Source organism: Lontra canadensis, unplaced genomic scaffold (genome assembly GCF_010015895.1).
Source record: "Lontra canadensis isolate GAN:19392208 unplaced genomic scaffold, GSC_riverotter_1.0 scaffold26, whole genome shotgun sequence".
Classification (NCBI taxonomy): Eukaryota; Metazoa; Chordata; class Mammalia; order Carnivora; family Mustelidae; genus Lontra; species Lontra canadensis.
The window spans coordinates 3,378,427-3,403,344 of NW_022631020.1; the positions used below are offsets into that span (position 1 = coordinate 3,378,427).

Genomic DNA, 24,918 nt, shown 5'->3' on the forward strand with positions numbered 1-24,918 from the left:
TTCACGGAGCCTTTCTTCCTCACTCCTCTCTCTCTTGTCCCCCAGCTGTCTTATAGAAGAGATCGGATCTGGCACACTATCTCAAGTAACAGTACAGGTAACAGCAGAAGAATGCATTTTGGACAGTAACCATCAATCCCCAGTTCCCGAATGTAAACCACAGAAACAAGAGCCTGCCTGTTCAAAGCATCTACCTGAATGTGTGCTCTACAGAGCACGGGAAATTCACCAGTAATTCTAGGGCATCAACAGTGTCCCAGCTACTTCTTTTACACATCAGGACCAAGACCTGGGTGTCACCCATCTAAAACCAGGCATGTATGGAGGTTCCATCAAATACCACACTGAGCAAGAGTTTGCTTTTTGTGGCAAACACTGTGTTAGGGGAATTAATTCTTGTCTTTTATTGAATCAGCCATTCAAATAAAAACCTGTCATGGAATAATAAAACAAAACTTTTTTATTTAAAAAAAAGAAGGAAAGAAAACACCTCGAAACTAGAGGTAATGCAAATGACTGTCCTTCAATTTGTGCCTGGATCTACGGAGTCCCGGCAAACCTAGAACTTGAGCAGTCATGGTAACTGGGCTGACACCCACTCCTCCCAAAACTAAAACAGAGAGGCGCCTGGGTGGCTCAGTGGGTTAAGCCTCTGCCTTCGGCTCAGGTCGTGATCTCAGGGTCCTGGGTTCAAGACCCCCATCAGGCTCTCTGCTCAGCAGGGAGCCTGCTTCCCCCTCTCTGCCTGCTGCTCTGTCTACTTGTGATCTGTCAAATAAATAAATAAAATCTCCAAGAAAATAAAAAATAAACTAAAACACCAGTTTTCTATGTGACCATCTACCTGTTGCTCTAATGCAATACAATAGAGAACACAACTAAAAACAAACAATCTACAAAAGAACCACAGGAGAGAGACCCTGAGAGCAGATGAGGGAGGCACCGATACAGGCCTTGGCAGTCTCTGGCACAAGATTCTTGCTAGCCAGGATTCTCTACCCACTGCGGCACAGGCAAGGCCTATTTATTTGTCTAAAACTTGGAGGAAGCATTAAAGCCCAGGAGGACACATTTGTTGAAGCGTGGGGTTGTTTTCTTTCTCCCTTGGGGAGGGGGGTGGGGAGAGGCGGGAACCGGTTGACACTCCCCGCAATATGTTTATTTCCCCCTTGCCTATTTTTAAAAGAACTTGACAAAACGGTTAAAGGGAGTTGAGGACAAGCAAATTTGGCTTTGACATGTGGATGATACCACTTTACTCAGGATCCAGCTCTTTCGGGGAGTGCCGGGTGAAGGAGACCAGCGTCACTCCGTGTCCTAACAGTCCCCGAGAGATGGGGATCCCCCAACCGTGTCCTCGACTCTCGGGACTGCAACGGTGCTTCCCTCCGCACCCCCCTCCCGACTCCTGAGTCGCCCACCCTCCCCACCAGGTGTGTCCCCCTCTCCCGCCCCGGGGTGCCGGGCTCGGGCAGGCGCCCCCGCGGGACACGCGTCCGGACACGGCGGCGAAGGGCATGGGGCTCTCCGCGGCTCCCTCAGGCTCTGGGGGTAAAGCGGGCCCTGGCCTCGGAGGGAGTCCCGCCGGGGGGAGGGGTCAGGGGGCCAAGAGGGCGCCCCGCTGCCCCGCCGGGCTGGAGCGAGGGCCGGGGGCAGGGGCCGAGGGGATGCAGACCGTCCAGCGCCAGCATGGAGGGGAAGTCCTTGCAGTTGGAGACGCCCGTGGAGTCGGTAACGCACGTCTTCCACAGGTTGGCCCAATAGGTGGCGGTGGTGATGACCGTGCCGTCGATGGTGGACACCTTCCAGTAGTCGGTGGGCAGCGTGGAGGACACCAGCACCCAGCCGGAGATGGAAACCATGAAGGCGATGATCTCCGAGGCCGTGCTCGCCATGCCGCCTGCTGCAGCCGCGCTCGCGCTCGCGCCTCCACTGGGCGCCACGACCCCCCGCGCTCCCGGCCCCGGGGCTCCGCCCCGCCCCGCCCCGCCCCGCTCCGCCCCGCTCCGCCCCGCCCCGCCCCGTCCGCGGACCCGCGCTAGGGGGCGCGAACCGGCCGGAGGACAGGACGCTCCCTCCGGGGCGGAGAGGGCTGGCGGGAAGCTCTTACGCTCGCTGCCTGGGTTCTCTCCAGCCAGCTGGCTGGGCGCCCAGGGTCGGGGGGCTGGGGGAAACGTGGCCTGCGCTCCCCTCGCCCCCAGCCCGTGTATCTCGAGGCCGGGACCCTGGAGAGCGGCGATGCTGTTGGGCAGACTGGCAGCAGGACGTGGACAGCCCGCTTCGTCCCACCCACACCCTCCCTCCTCCCCGCCCAGCCTCCCCCTCCTCCCCCGTCCTACCCCTGGCAAGTAGCTCGGCTTCTAGAGTGCCGAAGCAGAGCCGAAAAAGCCTTTTGTGAGTTCCGAAAGGGCGCGGCCTGCCTGATCACGCCGCAGCCCTAGGCTTGCTGAACTCTAAAGGTTTTCACGCTACGCTCCTCTGCGTGACCCTGTTCAGCCTGTCACGGAGGGACCACTGCAGTTCTGGGCTTGAAATAGGCCTTGCTCTCAAATCCCTGCAGTTCTTTTTTGGCCCCGCGATATGCAGAAAGTCATGGTAAGAGGTGTGGGGCACAGGCTTAAATTCAAGACCGCAGCATGTGGAGCGCACGAGCTCAGTGGCAGCCTTCCTCGCAATTTTGATCTTGAATGTTCCAGCCTCAAGGCTGGCCTGCTTGCGCTCGCGCAGTACGCGTAGGACAAGCAGTTAAGACATTTTCCCTGGACGTCCCGTCTGGCTCCCAGTTCTGCGAGTCTGTTCTATCAGCTGATGGCTCTGTCACAGTGAACACTGTTCCGTATCTTGTTTTACTTTATTTTTTGGGACTGCCACCTTTTGCACCTAAATGAAAAATAAGCTCATTCGTGTCTTCATTGCTGTATCGAATTAAACATAAAGATCAAGTTGTCCTTTCAGTTTCTGAGGTCATGAATCTGGGCGTAAATGAGAGAACAAAGACACTGGCTTTATTATGGGGTTATTTGTCCCTTTAAAGTTCTTGCGGTTCTTGGTATGAGCTTTCAGGATTCACTTCCTGCCAAAAGTAACCAAAGGTCTAAAAACCTGTAGATCAGTCCTCTACAATAAAGCTAGTTGCTAACCCTCTGCTTCACACTTTCACTCATTGTGAAGAATTTCTCAATGCCTCTTTGTCACTGTCTTTTAATATCTTTTTCAATTTTAATTCCAGTATACTTAACATATAGTGTTAATATTAGTTTCAGGTGTACAATACAGAATTCAGCGATGCTATACGTTGCTCAGTGCTCATCGCGATAAGTGGGCTCTTGTCACTTTTTGTTTCAACCAAATTGGTACAGAATGAAAGTAGAAGTGATTAGATGTCTGTGAAGAAAAGAGAGGTTTGGACTATAGAATTACCAAAATTTACATTAGGAAGGACCTTTGGAGACCGTTAGGACACACTCCACACTCAGCCCAATTAGTCTATTTCTTGAGATAGTATTTGGTTCATGTTACAATTTCAGGCCCATGGGGTTCGGTGCATATGTTCTGGTTTTGTTTTGTATTGGGTTGACAGCCTTTTAGAAAGTTTTTCTGTATAATGAGCTCAAACCTGTCTCTTTTTCTTCCACATAAATGCAGTCATCTGTGCTGAGACAACACAAGGTAAGTCCTACTCTAGAGCCAGGCAGCAGCCCCAGCAGCTGTGTTGTGTGTGCACGGTCATGTCATGCTTTGTATGAAGGGGAATAAGGGTGCAGATGGTGTGTACACGGGTGGGACGCAGACATGGTTCCACTTCTGTACTGCTCTTGGTCCCACCTTGTCCTGGTGTGTCAAGCTTCAAAACAGTTTGGGAAGCACCTGGTACCCCTCATCCTTCTCATCTTTGCTGCTGTTCGAATAGATCACCTTTCTCTATTGACTACAAACTGTCCACTATTTTTTTGTATGATTTGCCTTTTAATGAGCTTTTATCACCTCTTTTCTTGCCCTCCAGTGTATTTCCATTATGATCTCTCTGCCATATTCTTTTCTGACTGATCTATTTCTAACCCAGTTTACTCTTCAGAAAACACAAAAAAATCACGAACCAGGACATTCCCTACGGCGTTTCCTAAAATTCAAAATTGCACGCATTTGGGTTTTGTACTTTATTTCTAGCCTTGTTTGACAGTCTCTTTGTGTCTTCCTCCTGGCAGGTACTAAATTTATTATTTCTTTCTTTTTTTTTTTTTCCCAGAAAAAACCCTGAGTCATTTGACATACAAAAAAGTGTAGTATTGTGCTCTGAAAACTCAAGCAGTTCCTAATTTAATAATAGGTTGGTTGTAGATTTCATTGTTTGGAATCAAATCTCATTGTTTGTTTTAAAGAAAGAACTATGAGGAATGGTTTGGTGTTTTAGACCAGCCCCTGAATGTTTATTTAACAGTACCCTATTGTACTTTATACCCTATTGTACTTTTAAAAAATCCATAAACCCAGGGGTGCCTGGGTGGCTCAGTCCGTTAAGTGGCGGACTCTTGATTTCCGCTCAGGTAATGATTTCAGGGTCCTGGGATCGAGGCCCTGTGCAGGCTTCATGATCGGTGGGCATGCTTGTGGTTTCTCTCTCTCCCTCTGCCCCTCCTCCAGCTCATGTGGGCTCACTCTCTCTGTCTCCCTCTAAAATAAATAAATAAATCTTAAAAAAAGAATCCATAAACCTGGATCACCATTGCAACATAGTTTCCAGAGGGGAAAAAAAAAATCCAAGAATTCCAAATTGGAACTCCAAGAAAGACTTTCTCTCTCCCTGCTGCATCACCAGACCATTTATTTAAGCCCAGAATCTCCGGGGGTAATGCCGGGAGTAAGTTTTCCAAAGCTTCTAGTGTATAATCAGGCTGGGAACCACAGCTCTGACTGGTTGAGATAGATATATATATGCCTATAAACTGTTAGTTTAGTAAAACAGATGGTGTGCATTATAGAGAGAAAGAAAATGAATCTCTTGGTTGATAACTTTGAAAAAAGAAATATTCTTTTATTCTGTAAAAGAGTAAAAAAGAGACTGTGGCCCACAATTAAAACTTCAAAGCAGTTGAAAATACCTCAAGGGATCCATAAATTAAGACCTGGATGGCAATGCTATTAGCTCCTTTGCCTGCTGAAACAGACTAGGGTCGTCACGCCTGTGGATTTGATTCATTTCTTTTACTTTTATCCTTTGTCCGTTGTATGAGGTTGGACAGCCTAAACTCTTTCTTTTTCTTCACTGGCACGTACTGCATAATTGCCAAAGAGTTCTATTTTAGAACCCACAAGTGCCTGACCAAAAGATGAAAATGTTAACTTCCTTCAGTACCTAAAGAGTATTATGTAATGAATCAAGCATCTATTTTAAAACGTATTATATTGTAAGCATTTCAAAACCTATTCAGTCAGAAGAAACCTTAGACTAGACAACAACATACTTCAACATAAGAATATCTAAAAAATAGAAAGAGACTGAATAGAGATTTTTTTAAAATCTCTAAATAAATGGTCTATTTCACTTTAAGATTATAGATTCCCAGATAACCTTTCTGCAAACCTATTTACAGAGTACCTTTCCGTTGATAAATGCTTCCTTATTTTCTTCAGGATTCAGTTCACTGAAATTTTTATTTACTTATTCATGACGATCTATCCTTAATTTTTTTTTAAAGATTTTATTTATTTACTTGACAGATCACAAGTAGGCAGAGAGAAAGGGGGAAGCAGGCTCCCTGCTGAGCAGAGGGCCCGATGTGGGGCTCGAGATCCCAGGACCCTGAGATCATGACCTGAGCCGAAGGCAGAGGCTTTAACCCACTGAGCCATCCCGGTGCCCCCATCCTTACTTTGAATATTGTGTGAATACAGCTAGAAAGTTGCTTCTCCAAATTATTCAAAGTAACATCTTAATTAACTAACAATATTCTGGCCTTTACAAAAAACCGTGGCTTTTTTTCCAATATGAAAATGCTAATTTATCTATAAATTAATAAATTTGACAAGGAGCCATCGAATGTCCTGAAATATATTCTGAACTTTCCCCCTTTTGAGACCTACACCACTGAGATTAGCATTGGAAGTTATTTCTTGGGCATTATTATGCTTATTAAGGATAAATAGAGGACTCCCCCCACCCCCTGCCCCAGGGTTGTTTAATAGGAGTGAAACCAGTTTAGCCGACTTAACAGGAGATTTGCAGAAATTCTTTACTTGAGATTCAACTCACCTGCCAAACAACACAGGTGTGCCTCTTAACAACTCAAGGATTTTCTAGGCATCAAATTTGGTTTCAGTAGACATTAGCTCCTTCCTAGATGCCAGGGAAGTGGGTGCTGCTAATCAGGTGGGAAGAAACTAAGTTCTGATAAAGTAGTATTAACTAGAAAAACAACTACCCAGGAGCCAAATACTGTTACACCATGTTAGAGAAGACATTAATGCCGATACTAAGAGAGTAAAATAGCATATCTGTGTTCTTTTTCCTCCTATTTTCCCTAAGACTCTGTTTATCTTAATGCTCTACACTAATTCTATGATATTTATAATCTCCTTAGCAGGAAAGCTACAGAGTGATAGTATTATGGGAATGAACACTCATGCTTATCATTGCATCATTAATCATATATTTGTGTGTATATATGTATGTATATATATATAATTTTTCTGTAAATTATGAGGAAACAGTGTTTTTATTTTGGCATTTGGTATTGCCTAAGGCTGTACTGTATCAGAACATTTCACTGTGGGGGGGGGCGCCTGGGTGGCTCAGTCCGTTAAGCCTCTGCCTTCAGCTCGAGTCAAGATCCCAGGGTCCTGGGATTGAGTCCCCCATCGGGCTCCCTGCTCATCGGGGAGCCTGCTTCTCCCTCTGTGTGCTGCTCCCTCCACTTGTACTCTCTCTCTCTGACAAATAAATAAATAAAATCTAAAAAAAAAAAAAGAAGAAGAAGACTGTTTCAATGGACCTGTTACAAGTTGGTGGCATGTATTTTGTGAACTTGTTTTTCCTGCATTACATTTAAAATGCACTCAATCCCTGGCTAAATGTAACAAGTCAGGAAATGACAGGTGTTGGTGAGGATGCGGAGAAAGGGGAACCCTCCTACACTGTTGGTGGGAATGCAGCTGGTGCAGCCACTCTGGGAAATAGCATGGAGGTTCCTCAAAAAGTTGAAAATAGAGCTACCCTACGACCCAGCAATCGCACTACTGGGTATTTACACTAAGGATACAAATGTAGTGATCCGAAGGGGCATGTGCACCTGAATGTTTATAGCAGCAATGTCCACAACAGCCAAACTATGGAAAGAGCCCAGATGTCCATCGACAGATGAATGGATAAAGAAGATGTGATATGTATAGACAATGGAATACTACTCAGCCATCAAAAAATGAAATCTCGCCATTTGCAACCACAGGGATGAAACTAGAGACTGTTAAGCTAAGTGAAATAAGTCAGTCAGAGAAAGACAATTATCATATGATCTCACTCGTATGTGGAATTTAAGAAACAAAACAGAGGATCATAGGGGAAGGGAGGGAAAAATATAACAAGACAAAGTCAGAGAAGGAGACAAACCATAAGAGACTCTTAATCATAGGAAACAAACGGAGGGTTGTAGGAGGGGAGGGAGAAGGGAGGGTAACTGGTGTTGGACATTAAGGAGGACACGTGAGGTAATGAGAACTGGGTATTATATAAGACTGATGAAGGACTGAACTCTACCTCTGGAACTAATAATACTCTGTTAATTAATTGAATTTAAATATAAAAAATGCTTTCAATCCCAATTCTGAGGTACTTGGGGCCATCTAGATTCCTCTTGATCCCCTGGAGGTGTAAGTTTTGGCCCCCAGCAGCTCACAGCTTTCCTGGTGAATACCTCTCCAGCCCGAAAGGACTCTCACTCAGGGATGCTAGAATCTTCCAGTGCTTGCAGATTGGTTGGTTGTGTTTCGCTAGTCAATAAGCATCTCATGAATCCTAATAAATCCTACCCACTCAGATTGGGCAGGAAGTAAATCTGTATGTTTAGACAAGCAAGGTTTTTTTTTCCCTCTGAGTTGCAGCTTCCTCATTTATAAAATGAAGGAGTTATTCTGGGTGGTCTCCAAGACCACTATGAACTCTGAAAGTCTCTGAGTCTGATTCTTAATGAACTTGACCAGCCACAGACCAAATCAACAAGGAGAGAAGAAAGGCAAGAGTTTTCCTTTGCTGTCTTCCATGCTTTCTTTTCTATCAACCATTTCCTGCCATTGCTCTCCCTCCTTTGCTTTATTGAAAGGACTGTATATGTATGGGTGCATGTGTTGCGGGGGAGGGGTTGGGCATGAAGATAATATTATTTTATTTTATTTTCAATTCTTATTTTTGCTTATGAAAAACATGTGATTAAAGCAGGGTAGTTGAATTCACTAATGAAACAGGGTAATGTAGGGGACAGAAGGCAAATGAGCAATCAGGCAAGAGAAAGTATTTAGTAGCATGTCAACAAAGAAGAGGTCGATGCGGGAGCAGAGGGAGAAAAACTAGGAAGCAAGAGCGAGATTAATCCAAGGGAAAGAAATGGGGTGGGGGATGTCCAAAGGGAAGTGTGGCAACGGTAGGAAATTTAACTAGACAACAGTTGAAGGTCAGAGAGGATGGACAGCTACATGACAGAAGAAGGGTAACAGAAACGTAGGGGAGGGGGCCGGGTGACCACTAAACAATGGTCAGGAAGAGTAACATTGCGGTGAAAAAGGAGGTGGATGGGCCCAAGAGAGGATGCAGAATTGCATCCACAGCCCTCACCTTCCCACATGAGTGTGTGTAAGGGGGGGAAGCAGAACATTCCAGTGTCCGTTACACATGAAGAGATTTTCCCTCTTGGTGGTCCTCTAAATACAGCTGGTGAGAATTTTTTCCAAAGTACTCAGGAGCGCCATGTTTACTGTTTGGCTCGCTTCATGGCAAACATTATTGGACGTTTACAACAAATTCTTTTTTTTTTTTTTTAAGATTTTCCTCTATTTATTTGACAGATCACAAGTAGGCAGAGAGGCAGGCAGAGAGAGAGGAGGAGGAGGCAGGCTCCCTGCTGAGCAGAGAGCCGGATGTGAGGCTCATCCCAGGACCCTGAGATCATGACCTGAGCCGAAGGCAGAGGCTTTAACCACTGAGCCACCCAGGCGCCCTACAACGAATTTTTTAAGGGTCAAAAATGCAAATTCTTACAGAAACATACCCAGAAGCAAATAATTAATGATGATTCCTTCCAAAATGTAGGCTTTCTTCTATTTTTATCTACTAAAACTTGTATGGGTACCTTTTAGGTACAGTCACCCATTTAGTAATAACCCCATGAAGTGCATTGTTTTCATTCCCTTGTAGGGATGAGGAAACCAAACAACAAACAGGCGAAGTCACTTACTCAAGGAGGTGGTGGAAGGCGGGTTTAGTCCTAGAGTCACAGTCTTTTGTACTATGTTGCTTCCTACCAACACAACTCTATGAAGTTGTGTATTCCATCAATATCCACTGGGTAGGGGCGCCTGGGTGGATCAGTGGGTTAAAGCTTCTGCCTTCGGCTCCGGTCATGGTCCCAGGGTCCTGGGATCGAGCCTGGCATCAGGCTCTCTGCTCAGCGGGGAGCCTGCTTCCCCTTCTCTCTCTGCCTGCCTTTCTGCCTACTTGTGATCTGTCTGTCAAATAAATAAATAAAATCTTAAAAAAAAAATCCACTGGGTATATGACCAAATACACACATATAATGAATCAAAAACAATTCTAGATACTTTGTTTTTATCTTTATTTTTCAGAGAGTGACTTTTATAGTCAGAAGTATTTGAACAGGATACCTAATTTCCTTATTTAATTTCATTGTGCGATCAAGTCTTGTAAGAGATGAATTGGAGTTCATGAAAGTCCCAGGCAATGCTGATTCATTGTATCACAGTTGGTGTCTGGAGCACTTTTCTTGAAATGTATGCGTGTTTGGGCATGTGTAGATGAAGAAATGTACATGCATGTGTATGTACGTATATGTATGTGCACACACACATTATAAAAAGTTCATTAGAGTACTCTGTTCTGTCTTTTCCATGCTTTGGGTCCTGAGCCATGCTCTCAGCCAGTTAGAATTCAATAATTTTCCCTTACAGCCCTTTTCCCTCACTGTCCTGAATTGGGGGTTTTCTGTGGTGTATGGAATTCCCCTTGCTATGGACTGTCTTTCTTATGTTTATTTTGTTTTCTGATGACGTTTGGGACCCATAGTAGCTAAAGAAAATTGCAAGCTGCAATAAAACAAAGGAAAAGGGTCCCATTCGGATGTAAAATGCAAGGGTTTTGTTTTTGTTTTTGCTTTTTTCCCTTTTTCACTAGGTACTTCTGAGTTGTTTCTGGGAGGGTTATATTTCATGGGCTCACGGACAGCAGGGCGGGATGGATCTTGTTTTTTCACATCCTCAATACTTGTTCCATCTGACTATATAATTATTATATTACTCAAGTTTATAATTATTATATTACTCAAGAAACCCAAGTTTCTTCATTTTCAAAGTTCACGTTCTATTATGTTTAAATGATATCCTAGTCATTCAAATTCTGAAGGCGTTTAAAGATACATGCTTAAAAATTAAAAAAAAAAACAAAAAAACAAAATACTGAAACATTCCAGGGGCACCTGGCTGGCTCAGTCGGAAGAGTATGTGACTCTTGATCTCAGGGTCATAAGTTCAAGCCCCACGTTGGGTGTAGAGATTGTTTAAATAAAACTTAAGTGCTCACGTCAGCAACACAGATACTAAAATTGGAAGGATACAGAGAAGATTAGCATGACCCCTGCATAAGGATGACATACAAATTCTTGAAGCGTTCTGTGTTTAAAAAAAAAAAAAAAAAAGAACTACACTAAACTAAAAAAAAATTCCAGACATTACCTCCTCTTATCTGATTATGAGAGAAAAACAGGGATGTGGGAAGAGAGAAATTTGGAATATTGCACTGAGATATCAGGGAAGCAGATGTGTATGTATCAGAGAAACAAAGAGATGGAAATAAAAAGGAAACAAGAGTGATGCGTAATAACAAAGGAAGATGTTTTCTCTCTAATTTTTTTGAAGATTTATTTAGTTCAGGGAGAGCTTGCGCATGCACACATGCAAGCGGGGATGGGGTGGGGGTGGGGGGTGTGTAGGGGCAGAGGGAGAGAATGCCAAGCAGACTCCTTGCTGAGCACGAACCCCAGGTCGCGGAGCTCAACCCCACATCGCAGAGATCATGACCTGAGCTGAAATCAAGAGTCAGATGTTCAACTGACTGAGCCACCCGGGCACCTCAGATGTTTTCTCTTTAAAACCTGGATTGGGGGGGACCTGGGTGGCTCAGTGGGTTAAAGCTTCTACCTTGGGCTCAGGTCATGATCTCAGATTCCTGGGATGGAGCCCTGCATCGGGCTCTCTGCTCAGCAGTGAGCCTGCTTCCCCCTCTCTCTGCCTGCCTCTCTGCCTATTAGTGATTTCTGTCTGTCAAATAAGTTAAAAAAAAACCAAAAAACAAAAAACACCTGGATTGGGAGTGAAAGAGATAAGGGTAGAAGATGACGAAGAGGGGGCACTTGGGTGGCTCAGTGGGTTAAGCCTCTGCCTTCTGCTCAGGTCATGATCCCAGGGTCCTGGGATCGAGCCCCGCATCAGGCTCTCTGCTCAGCGGGGACCCTGCTTCCCGCTCTCTCTCTGCCTGCCTCTCTGCCTACTTGTGATCTCCATCTGTCAAATAATTAAATAAAATCTTAAAAAAAAAAAAAGATGACAAAGAGGATTTTTCAGATGAGCTTATATATACGTGTGGAATGAGGAGGGAGGCAGGACCGTTGACTGATTTCTCCCTCCCTGGGCTGCTTCAGCCCTCTCTTCCTCTCAGATATCTAGCTCTATAACATTGGAGAGTTAATGCATCTGAAAAGCAATAGTTCATGTTTGGGGACATGAGAAAAGGTGGAACACGATGACTGAGTTAAGCATTAGTGTCATGTCAGTGCAACCAATTTCCTCTTTATTTTTTCCTTTTAGAACAGACTGTCCAAGTTTCAGAAAACAAACTTGTAACCAGAAGCGCCTTATCACCAAACATTATTTTTTTTTAATTTTTAAATTTCTTTAAAAAGATTTTATTTATTTATTTGACAGAGAGAGCGACCACAAGTTGGCAGAGAGTCAGGCAGAGAGGAGGAAGCAGGCTTCCTGCCTAGCAGAGAGACCGATATGGGTCTCGAACCCGGGACCCTGAAATCATGACCTGAGCCGAAGGCAGAGGCCCAACCCACTGAGCCACCTAGCCCCAACATGATGTTTTATTTGCTCGATGTGACCCAAAGACAAGTTTTCTTGACCATTGATCTTTGTGCTGCATTTCTTCTCCCATATGCTTGAGGGCATCCCCAACTTGCCACAGAACTTGTGGAAGGTCCCTTTGCTTTGAGGATATGACTAAGAAAGCAGAGGCAGCCAGCAACTGTGGAACATCCCTGAAACCTGGGAGGAACCAATGACTGTTGCGGGAATAGTGGCTAGAAAAAGTTCCAGCCAGGCGGTCGGTCTGACATTTGGGGATTCCAAACCCTTGGGGAAGCTGTTGTAAGAGCTGAGGGTTCCCTGCCACGAGAAGCTCAAACAGCTTATATGGTTGGCTCAGTTTTTGCTTTCATGGTGAGCACGGCATTACGCATTCATTGAAACAATTCAAAGTGTACTTATTGGGGGCCTATCACACTCCAGGCATCCTTTCCCACGTTGTAGAAAAGGCGAGTGAAATGGACAAAATCTCCACCCGAACACAGCATACATTCCATCGGCGGAGGCAAGAATAAGTTGGAGAAATGGTTAGTGTATCAGACGATAAATGCTAGGGAGAAAGACATTAAGACAGTGCGCACGGGGGCATTCTACCAAGTGTGTGTCGGGGGGAGGCTGGCTTTTAAATTTTAGTTAGATGGCCAAAGGAGGGCTCCCCAAGAAGATGATTTTTGGGCAGAGACCTGAAGGAAAGAGGGAGCTAGCCATGCGGCTAGTTTTCTGCAGAGCATTCCCGGAGCGGGGAGCGCATCGGACTTGTCTGAGCAACAGTGGAGGGGTCCGCCCGGCTGCAGCAGAGGGAGTGAAGGGGAGCATGGTGGGGGTGATGAGGACAGAGAGAGAACAGGGTCTGTGTGTGTGACCCTGTAGGCCCATGTGTGCATCTGAGTGTCTGTGTGTCTCTACTGTGTGCTTATCTGTGTGTTCATGTGTCTTTCTGGGTCTGTGTGTGTGCCCATGCCTCTTGATGTGTTTGGGAATGTGTATACACGTGGGTGTCAACCGTTCATGCAGGGCTCTGTAAATCCTAACAACTTTGGCTTTTGCTCCGACTGCAAAGGGGAGACGCCAGCTGGTTTTGTGAGAAGAGGTATCTAATTTCCATTCTGAGATCAGTCAGAACCGGGAGGTCGGTAGAGGAATGAGGATGCTGGTTGGGAGGCTAGTGCCATAATCCTGCTGGGTGACCCTGGTGGCTTTGACCAAGAGGGTAGAAGTGCAGTTGTGAGAGACGCTCAGATTTTGCATTTTGGGTCTCCTTTGAAGCTAGAACTGGTGAGATTGCTGCTGATGGGCTGGGAAGTATGAGCGGAAAAGTAGAAGTCAAGGAAGACAGCAGGGTTTTGGCCTCAGGCACTGGAAGGGCAGATTGTTTCCTGAGATGAGGAAAGCTCTCAGGGAGCAGGTTGAGGGGTGGAAACAAGAGTTCAGTATCAGAGACCCTGAGTTCCAATGCCCAGAAGACCTCCAGGAGGAGGAGGAGCCAAGTTGTATATATAAGTCCAGAGCTGAGGGAGACCTTCAGGCTTCAGAACTTCAGGCTTAAAAAGTACGCTTTGGGGGCGCCTGGGTGGCTCAGTGGGTTAAAGCCTCTGACTTCGGCTCAGGTCATGATCCCAGGGGTCCTGGGATTGAGCCCCATGTTGGGCTCCTGCTTAGGTGGGAGTCTGCTCATCCTTCTCCCTCTACTTCCCCTCCCCCCAGCTCTTGCTCTCTCTGTCTCTCAAATAAAATCTTTTTAAAAAATTCTATAACAATCTAGTTCTTCTATATTTATGTCTATTTTACTTTGTGCTAAAATAATTAGTTTGGTATCATTTAAAAACAGTGGTACACACGTTTTATAGTTCTAGAATACTGGAGTTAGAAAGCACTTAAAACTTACTTAATTCAACATTTTGTAGAGGAGGAAATCAGAATCCATAAGTGATTTCTTTTTTTTTTTTTTAAGTTGAAGGAGTTTTTTTTTGTTGTTTGTTTGTTTTAAAGATTTTATTCATTTATTTGAAAGAGAGAGAGCGAGATCACAAGTATGCAGAGAGGCAGGCATAGAGAGAGAGAGGAGAAAGCAGGCTCCCTGCTGAGCAGAGAGCCTGATGCGGGCCTCGATCCCAGGACCCTGAGATCACGACCTGAGCCGAAGGCAGAGGCTTTAACCCACTGAGCCACCCAGGCACCCCATAAGTGATTTCTTAATGTATGTTAAGTATAAAGTGAATATTGCAGTACCCGTATCAATTGGAATAACATTTTGTGCATGTTCCTCTTCAAAAATAGTAAATTTGGGGCGCCTGGGCGGCTCAGTTGGTTGGGTGACTGCCTTCAGCTCAGGTCATGATCCTGGAGTACCGGGATAGAGTCCTGCATCAGGCTCCCGGCTCCGCGGGGAGTCTGCGTCTCCCTCCGACTTTCTCCTCGCACATGCTCTCTCTCACTGTCTCTCTCTCAAACAAATAAATAAAATCTTTAAAAAACCAAAAACCAAAAAAAAAAAAAAAAGAAAAAAAAACCCAAAATAGTAAATTTGAAAAAGCATCCAAGTTTAGTGCGGAAGAAAAATAGGAATTACAAGCATGGTTTGACCACTTAGAAGTTGAAAACTGTCATATTTAATACAGGTTTTCCTCAATGATGTATCTGTGCTGATAAAATATCTATGAGTATATTGCTAGGAAGTTTTTGTTTCAGGTTAATGCAGCGTCATTTTTATAAATGACTTTTGAATAGTAACATGAAAAGAAAGGAAGTAACAATTGAATTGATGCTGATAATACAGCAGACATAATAGACACACCTCTTTTCGTGGTTCAAAGCTATAGCTATTTCTATGTTTGATTTAGGGTTTGTAAAGAATTAATAAAAAGATCTAAAGAACAAAGTTGATGTCATGTTTTACCTGCGATTATTACAAACTGCCACACCTCTAGGATTTGGGACATAAATCTTTCTGACAAACAAATATGCCCTAAGTCAACTCCTTCCCCACCATGCAATTCATCCACACATGCAATCCTATAGAGTTAACCAATGTTTTGTTTCCCAATCAAAACACTACATGAAAGATTATATTGTAATTTTTTGACATGTTACATAAAGCAGTCAATGAAATTTGGTTAAGTAATGTGAATGATATTCTGTCTGTTAGTTTCTAGACTTTGTATACCATTGAGGAGAAAAGCAAATAATAGAATTCCCATTATTTTTTTTTTTTAAGATTTTATTTATTTATTTGACAGAGAGAGATCACAAGTAGGCAGAGAGGCAGGCAGAGAGAGAGAGAGAGAGAGAGAGGAGGAAGCAGGCTCCCTGCTGAGCAGAGAGCCCGATGCGGGACTCGATCCCAGCACCCTGAGAGACCTGAGCTGTAGACAGAGGCTTAACCCACTGAGCCACCCAGGCGCCCGAATTCCCATTATTTTCATGTTAATTTCCAGGTGAGAGGGATAAGATCAAATAAATTATAGCACTAATGTTATAAAGAAGACATGAACAGACATTTCTGCAAGGAAGACATCCAAATGGCCAACAGACACATGAAGAAGTGTTCAACATCACTCCGCATCAGGGAAATACAAATCAAAACCACAATGAGATACCACCTCACACCACTCAGAATGGCTAAAATTAACAAGTAAGAAAATCACAGATTAGCGAGGATGTGGAGAAAGGGGAACCCTCCTCCACTGTTGGTGGGAATGCAAGGTGGTGCAGCCACTCTGGAAAACAGTATGGAGGCTCCTCAAAAACTGAAAATAGAGCTACCCTACAACCCAGGAATTGCACTACTGAGTATTTATCCCAAAGTTTCAGATGTAGTGAAACAAAGGGACACATGCACCCCAATGTTTATAGCAGCAATGTCCACAATATCCAAACTATGGAAAGATGAACTATGATGAACTATGTTCATCAATAAATGAATGGATAAAGAAGATTTTATATATATATATATATAAAATATTCCATCATATTTATGATGGAATATTATGCAGCCATAAAAAATGAAATCTTGCCATTTGCAATGACATGGATGGAACTAGAGGTTATTATGCTAAGCAAAATAAGTCAATTGGAGAAAGATAATTATCATATGATCTTATTGATATGGGGAATTTGAGAAACAAGACAGGATCATAAGGGAAGGGAAGGAAAAATGAAACAAGATGAAACCAGAGAAGGAGACAAACCATAAGCGACTCTTAATCTCAGGAAACAAACTGAGGGTTGCTGGAGTGGAAGGGGTAGGAGGGAGGGGGTGGCTGAGTGATGGACACCGGGGAGGGTATGTGCTATGGGGAGCGCTGTGAACTGTGTAAGACTGATGCATCACAGACCTGTACCCCCGAAACAAATAATACGCCACATGTTAATTTTAAAAATAAAAAAATTACTTAATTTTTTACAAAAGCACTGATGTTATAAAACTGTATATACAATACTATGGACATTTGATAAATAGTCATTGAATTTATTGGTCAAAAAGGACAACTTACAATATTGGATGGAATGTTAAGCATACTCTCAACTATCTGTAAATGTCTAATTTTTCTTTATTCTTTCAACTAATAATCTTTAAATGAAGAAAAAGTCATATTCCTTCAAATTATACTCTTGCAGCAAATATGGGGCCTTAGTTTATACTTCAAATGATCAAATTAATTGTCAAATGATTGATCTTTTTGTCTCTCAAAACCCATTTGTATATACATATATAGATAATATATTCATCATTAAAAAGTTTTCCTATACAGGATTTGGAAGCACACAATACGAAATTAGGAAAATGCAGTATGTTTTTTCCTTTGTTTTGCTGTTTTTTGGTTCTGCTTTTTTTTTTTTTTTTTAAAGATTTTATTTATTTATTTGACAGAGAGAAATCACAAGTAGACGGAGAGGCAGGCAGAGAGAGAGAGGGAAGCAGGCTCCCGGCTGAGCAGAGAGCCCGATGCGGGACTCGATCCCAGAACGCTGAGATCATGACCTGAGCTGAAGGCAGCGGCTTAACCCACTGAGCCACCCAGGTGCCCCTTGGTTCTGCTTTTTTAAAGTAATCTCTACACCCAACATGGGACTCAAACTCACAACCCCAGAATCAAGAGTCACATGCCTGGAGGGTCTGGCTGGCTCAGTCTGCAGAGCATGTGACTCTTGATCTCGGGGTTGTAAGTTCAAACCCCATGTTGGGTACAGAGATTACTTAAGAATGAAAAAATCTTGAGGCACCTGAGTGGCTCAGTCAGTTAAGCCTCTGCCTTCAGCTTAAGTCCTGAACTCAGGGTTCTGGGATCGAACCCAGCATCTCAGGCTCCCTGCTCAATGGGGAGCCTAGTTCTCCCTCCCCCCATACCTCTCCCCCTAGCTGGTGCTCTCTCTCTCTCTCTCACTCTCAAATAAACAAAATCTTCTTTAAAAATTTAAAACTCTTGGGATGCTTGGGTGGCTCAGTGGGTTAAGCCTCTGCCTTTGGCTGAGGTCATAATCTCAGGGTCCTGGGATCGAGCCCCACATCGGGCACTCTGCTCAGTAGGGAGCTGCTTCCCCCTTTCTCTCTGCCTACTTGTGATCTGTCTGTCAAGTAAATAAATAAAATCTTTAAAAAAATTTTTTTAAATCTTGAAAAAAAAAGAGTTGCGCGCTCTACCAGCTGAGCCCCCGAGGTACCCTTGCTTTGCTCCGTTTGTAAGCTGAGTTAACTACCTGTAATGTAGTAGGAATTGCCACTTGGCAACTTGACCCACAGATCAGAATCACCACTTTTTTGTATCCTTGTTCCCAACATCCGATTAATTTTGACTTTCATGACACTTGGTTTTACTGGTTTAGGGAAAACCAAGGTCAGCTCTAAGTAGCATACATCTCTTCAGTCCTCCCCAGTTGAAACGGCACTCTTCTCACCACCTGGGAAGCTCTGGCTGACTCTCAGTCCCAGGGCAGGAGACTTCTCCAAAGGGTGAATACGAGACCCCCATATACATATGCTAGTGCTTGCTTAACCTAACCGGTGAACAGATGTGCATGAGGGTCCTTAGTGATTATGGTTTCTAAAAAAAACAAAAAAACTATGGTTATGATTATGACTCTTAACTTTACAACTTTTTTTCATTATTTACTGAATATAACATGCATCCTTCAAGGAGTATGATATTTTATTTCAGGCCAAGTAGGGCCAAAGATGAACCACATTTGTGACTACATTTTATTTTATTTATCTTTTAAAGATTTTATTTATTTATTTGCCAGAGAGAGAGCACAAGCAGGGGGAGCAGCAGGCAGAGGGAGAAGCAGGTTCCTCGCTGAGCAGGGAGCCTGATATGGGACTTGATACCAGGACCCTGAGGTCATGACCTGAGTTGAAGGCAGACACTTAGCCAACTGAGCCACCCAGGCATCCCTGTGACCACATTTTAAAACTGACTTTTAAAGCACATACATTCATATTCTAAATCAAATAATCCTTGCATAGATGAAATAATGGAGCTGAAACACAATCACATCTTCCTCCTGTCCAAATTCCCATGATTGTAAAGCAACAAACAGAATATCATTCTTACATCTGAAACACATAAAGTCAGTGCAGTGCTGGAAATTTTTTGGTCATGTTTTGTTTTTGTCATCAAAGTTGGGTGCGAGGTATGGAAGTAGCCTGAGAGTGGCATTTCAAGGACCTGGCCCCCAGTACCAGCTGTTGCTACTTTGTTAATTTACGTTTACTTTGGCCCATTGTGAATGGGTTGAAGAGATTCCGTACAATTGTGCCTGGCTCTAAACATAGAAGCAGGAAATAAAAAATTCAGTAGGAGGATATTGTTTCCTCCTCCCCTTCAAACAGTGTTGACAAAGGGAAAACAGGAAGGAATGGGAGAGGCAAAGGGAAAGAGGGATAGGAGAGAAAGGAAGATTCAAACGGAACCCAAGTGACTAGAGTGTAACGTACTTGTGGTCCATCCACGTCGGGAACCCGCAGGTGAGTTAGAAACACAGAGAAATCCCCCTTACCACCCCCAGAGATTTACTCTTCATTCTCTAATTTTGCTTACCTTTTGCTCATCCCTACCCCAGTTGCCCCACTCCCTCCTACTCATGGCCACTAGCTTATATTTGCCTTTTAATTGGAAGCAAAGAACAGTAGTCGACAGCCCCATCATTCCAAACTCTTCCCTGTCCCAGATGTTAGAAGGAAAGACAGAGCGAGTTTTCAGTTTTATGGGCAAACAGCCTGATTCCCTTAGATCTATGCTGGGCATTCGTGTCAGTGTTTATTCTCATGGCTGGAATTAAGCAACCTGTGGAAGGTCCCACAGCAGATTACTGCTGGAACCAGGTTTATCATGGACAGCTGCTGAGTTCCCACTGTGAGGGCGGGGCCACAGGGCCACAGAGCCACGGGGCCGTTCCAGTTGGTGTTCCAAATCCCATACTTGTCAACTGCAAGGAACTTCCTATGCCCATGGTTGTGAACAAGCCTTACTAAGCATAACACATTCAAAAGAGCCCAAGTGGAGTGCCTGGGTGGCTCAGTGGGTTAAGCATCTGCTTTAGGCTCAGGTCATGATCCCAGGATCCTGGGATCGAGTCCTGCATTTTTCTCCCTCTGCCTCTGCCTCTGTCTCTGTCTCTGTCTTTCATGAATAAATAAATTTAAAAGAATCTTAAAAAAAAAAAAAAGAGCCTAGGTGCCAAAACCTCCAAACTTTACTTTTTTTTTAAAAAAAATATTTTATTTATTTATTTGAGAGAAAACCTTCAACGTTTAGAAGGACTGCATATCACTTTCAGTTCTAAATAAAAAGTGTCATAGGTAGTAAATGGATATTGTCAGTGTCCACGGAAAGAAGCAATATTCCAACAAACACAAAGTTTAACTCAATTACTCACACTCAAGTTACGGTTGATGATATTTTTACAGGTAACAAAGGGAGCCGACTTTAAGAATTAATATCATTTCTCATGCAGAAGCACTAGCCAGCACCTAATTTTTGTTTAGCTTTTTCTGATATTTTCAAATATGCCACGTGTTTCCCGTCTAATCCAGACTAACAACTAAGAGGTACTCTCTCGTAACTTACTATGTATCCTGCTGGATTTCAGTGGTAGACAATTCTTAAAGGTAAATGTTTGTTAAAGCATCAAGATTATCCTTTGAAAGCTGAATAAGAACCAAAAGAATCATAAACACTTGAGCTCAAAACAATGAGCATCTTATTTTCACAGTTTTCCTTAAAAAATAAAAAAAGGAATATGCAAGTGTTGTCATGATAATATACTGGAAAAGCAGAAAATATAACATCAATAAGAAATTAAGCTATCTCGTGGTTAGCCTTATTGCCCATATACCTTTATATATTATTAAAGCCCTTGTCTAATGCGATAGCTTCCTTCCGGCTACATGTTTCTAACTGATATTTTAAAAAACTTTTATAAAATCAGATCCATTTTCTAAACTAATTGATTTCATTATGAGTTTTATACCAGTAAATGTGGCAAACCTCTGAGTCATGTACCATGGGGTGCCTGGGTGGCTCAGTGGGTTAAAGCCTCTGCCTTTGGCTCAGGTCATAATCTCAGGGTCCTGGGATCGAGCCCCTCCTTGGGCTCTCTGCTTGGCGGGGAGCCTGCTTCCTCCTTTCTCTCTGCCTGCCTCTCTGCCTACTTGTGATCTCTGTCAGATAAATAAATTTAAGAAAAATCCTAAAAAAAAAAAAAAGAGTCATGTACCAACTGGAAAATGGCCATTTCAGAGAAGACATCTTGAAAAAATGCTGTATTCCCAAATGTCCCAATATAAATACTGAATGCAAAAACAGAGTCAAAAATCCAATCTTATCAGGAGCCCCCTCAGTCTCTCTTCTGTATTGTTACAGGATGTGTTTGTGTCTTTGACCCTTCTGTACCCTCCGCTCTCCCACAGCTATCCTTAAACATTTTCGGTGGTTGATTGACCTGGTTTCTATTACTGAAAAGCAAGACAGTTTCAGAAATGTAACAAAATTTGGCATCACCCAGCAAGCTGAGTATTTTAAGAACACTTTGGTGGAGTCTACAGGGAGTGAAATTTAAGGGGGCTCAGGGTGTTGCCAAAAGGGGTACAACAGAACAAGGGTGTTGGCTATTGCAGGGGTAGAGGAAAAGGAGTCACGGGCCGCCCAAATCCAGAAAAGAAATGTGGTCTGGGCTGTGCCCTAAAGAAGATGAGATTAGATCTTAGAGTCACAAAAGGAGGAAGCTGGACAAGATAGCCTGGAAATCTCCAGGTGGGTCCACACATTGATGTTGCCATTGAATGGTGTGTGTGATGAAGGTAAGTTCTGGTCAGGCACAAGCAGGAACTCAACGTGGTAAATCAAATTATAGCACTCTGTGATCATCTAAGAAGGGTGGGTACAAGCACTTGTTGGTAATTCTTAGAAATCTTTTAGCAATGGGTCTTAGATGTATAATTAAATGAAAACTGGAAATAATGCTTAGGTTCTTGTTGTCATCTTGATTCCCTATGCACATGCACTTGGCAATGTTATTGTAGACTGGTGCATAAATAGGGACCACGAATTTAGCTTTTGCTCTCATTTAGTGCTGCTTGTGTGTTGCCACTAGAGGATATAGTTGTTAGGGTCCTGGTTAGCAGTCCTCGGTGTCTAATCAGTTCACAAATAAAGTTTGAGTGATTTTCTACTCATAGTTGGTTTCATTCTGAAGGTTAGAAGACAATCAAAGTGGTGGTGTTTCCCCAGATAAGTGTTCATTGTTACCTCTACCAGCAAATTACCAGACAGGTACTATAGATAGAGAAGCCAGTTACAGAAGCCAGAGTAAGAGGTTACTTAATAATAATAATGATAATAGAAAGAAAGAAAGAAGAAAGAAAGAAAGAAAGAAAGAAAGAAAGAAAGAAAGAAAGAAAGAAAAGAAAAAATGACTTCCTCTTCCCACTTTCTTCCATTTGCGTAACTTGCATGTAGGAAGTCCACCAGAAGTTCAGGACACCTTTGGCATATCATTTCCCTCAGAAAATGTATCCAAGTCATGGTGAGGTTCAACCTAAAGGAAGAGCTGAGATCAGAATTCACATTATCTCCTCTATTCACCAGTCATATGGCTTCTTGTATGTGAGAACAGCCATACGTACTGGGTATTTAAAATGTGAATAATTCCAGGGGCACCTGGGTGGCTCAATGGGTTAAGCCTCTGCCTTCAGCTCCGGTCATGATCCCAGGCTCCTGGGATCTAGCCCCGCATCCGGCTCTCTGCTCAGCAGGGAGCCTGCTTCCCTTCCTCCCTCTCTGCCTGCCTCTCTGCCTACTTGTGATCTCTGTCTGTCAAATAAATAAATAAAACCTTTAAAAAAATGTGAACAATTCCAGCTGTGATCAAAACAAGACAAAAAATCCTGATTCACTATTAACCGCCCACAAACAAGGTCTGAACTGTATTACTTTACTAATTGTTCTTTGAGCAGGGGTAGAATGGAAATACACCCTAAAATTAGAAGATTGTAAACAAACTGGGTTTTTAAAATTCCATTGAATGTTTAATTTTAAAATGCCTATCTTGATTTGATTTGGATACCCAAAATAGAAAAATGTTGGCTTCAACTAAGTTTGGCTCTTTCCTGGAACTGCTCTTGAAGATGCAAAAGGTTCTTAATTAGCACTCACACAATGGGGCTTAATTCATATGCATATGCCACAGAAATAATGTTTCTGCATTAAATTACAGCAGCTGTGAAATTTAAATACTAGTAGGAGCCAGCAAATTTTGTGAAATACTGCACTATATTTCATGAGAAATTTGCGCCCTCTTTTGGGTAACAATTGTCAAGACATTTCAACGTGAACTTTAAAAAAATGTAGTCGATGGCTTAAAAGTAAATGCAGTTTTGTTTTATTTATTTATTTTTTTTAAAGATTTTATTTATTTATTTGACAGAGATCACAAGTAGGCAGAGATGCAGGAAGAAAGAGAGAGAGGATGAAGCCGACTCACTGCTGAGCAGAGAGCCCGATGCGGGACTCGATCCCACGATCCCGGGATCATGACCTGAGCTGAAGGCAGAGGCTTTAACCCACTGAGCCACCCAGGCGCCCTGCAGTTTTGTTTTTAAAGACCGTGGGAAAGAAGGCGAAAGAATAGATGTTAGAGGCATGGTAAAGATAATACTAGCGAGCGGCAAAGCAAAGATTTTTGCCACTGAGAGGCAAAAAAGGGCCATACGAAGGACCCAGTGTTAGGAATCTACAGTTTTCTTTTAAATCAAAATCTGTTTGGGATTTTTGCCCTATGTTAGATTACAAAGTAGCACTTCTTAGGAACAGTCTTCTCTAGACAACAGTAGTAAGCACTTATCTTCCTCCTGAGACTGTAATTTTTGCAGGGTTAGGGACAGATCGTCCCCTGGGTGAACTTCCTGCCTGGATGAAGGAGATCTCAGAGGAGTTGTTCCTTTCCAGTTTAGGGAAATACACAAATATCTTTAAAGATACCTTGGGGGACATTTTGAAAATTTTCTTCTTTTTTCTTTTTCAACCAAACATCTCGATAGAGTTGTCTGTCATCGTGACCTCTCTCTCTCCCCGTCACCCCATTGACTTCAAAGCCAATGCAATGCAGTCTCCTCCCCTTTCTCTCTCCGGTGAAACACCACCAGCCAAGGTGCCATGTGGTTTCATACAAAGGGATTTAGTAGATATTTCCCTTTCCTTTTGTTGCCTGACCTTTCTGCACATTCTAATGGTTGACCAGTTCTCCTTTGTGAACTACTTTCTTCCTTTGGTCTCTATGACCCTGTTCTCCCTTCTGTCTCTCTGCCTGACCCTGGTTCTTTCTCTCCTGCTTATTGCCTGGCCTCCCCAGCATTCTGTGCTTGCCACGTACTCATTTTCACATCACACCCTTTCCCTAGGCAAACTAGTGGCTCCAGAATGGGGATTCCCTTACCCAGCCCCGATTCCCATGCCCTGTTGGATACCTCCTTTCTCTTGGGAGCTCCTTGGTACCGCACACTATGTCCAAAATCAAATGCTCATCTTCACTTCCGCTTTCCTAAGCTTCCCAGCCCCTCCTTCTTCCTTCTATATCCTCCATCCTGACTGATGGAATATCTCTTTGTCTACCCACTCTACCAGCAAGTCATGAGTCATTATTTTTTTTTAAAGATTTATTTATTTTAGGGTGGGGAGGGGCAGAGGGAGAGAGAGAGAGACTCCTGAGCAGACTCCACACTGAGAGTGGAGTCTGATGGGGGCTCGATCTCACAACCCTGAGATCATGACCTGAGCTGAAACCAAAAGCAAGATGCTTAAGCAACTGAGGCACCCAGGCGCTCCAGTCATGACTCATTTTGAATCACATTGGACCCCTCACATCTCTGTACTCCACGTCACCCCATCTGGCTGACTCTATTCCTGAAACATCTCTTGAATCATTCTCACCTCTTCTGCCCTCAAGACTCTTCCCGATTTAGGCCTTCTTTTCTTCCACTCTCACAATGGCCTCGTAACTGGTCTCCCCGCCTCTCGCCTCGCCCCTCTAAGCCATCCACCATATGACTGTCCAGGTGAT

General features: G+C 43.4%; 1 protein-coding gene and 1 non-coding gene across 4 annotated transcripts in view; one reads left to right on the forward strand and one right to left on the reverse strand.

The window, feature by feature from the left end:
• The window catches only part of CLDN10 (claudin 10), a 125,039-nt gene that overhangs the window by 22,620 nt on the left and 77,501 nt on the right, over positions 1–24,918 (reverse strand). Inside the window, exon 1 of one of the 3 annotated variants that reach the window (XM_032864147.1) lies at positions 1,676–1,938. The exons of the other annotated variants lie outside the window; for them this stretch is intronic. Within the exon in view, the coding sequence (XP_032720038.1) occupies positions 1,676–1,895 (220 nt within the window). The 5' untranslated portion in view covers positions 1,896–1,938. Of the gene's footprint in view, positions 1–1,675; positions 1,939–24,918 lie in introns of those variants that run through there. 3 annotated transcript variants of the gene reach the window in all.
• LOC116871556 lies at positions 10,791–10,897 on the forward strand. Its single transcript, XR_004383427.1, has one exon. It is a non-coding gene; the product is annotated as a U6 spliceosomal RNA (small nuclear RNA).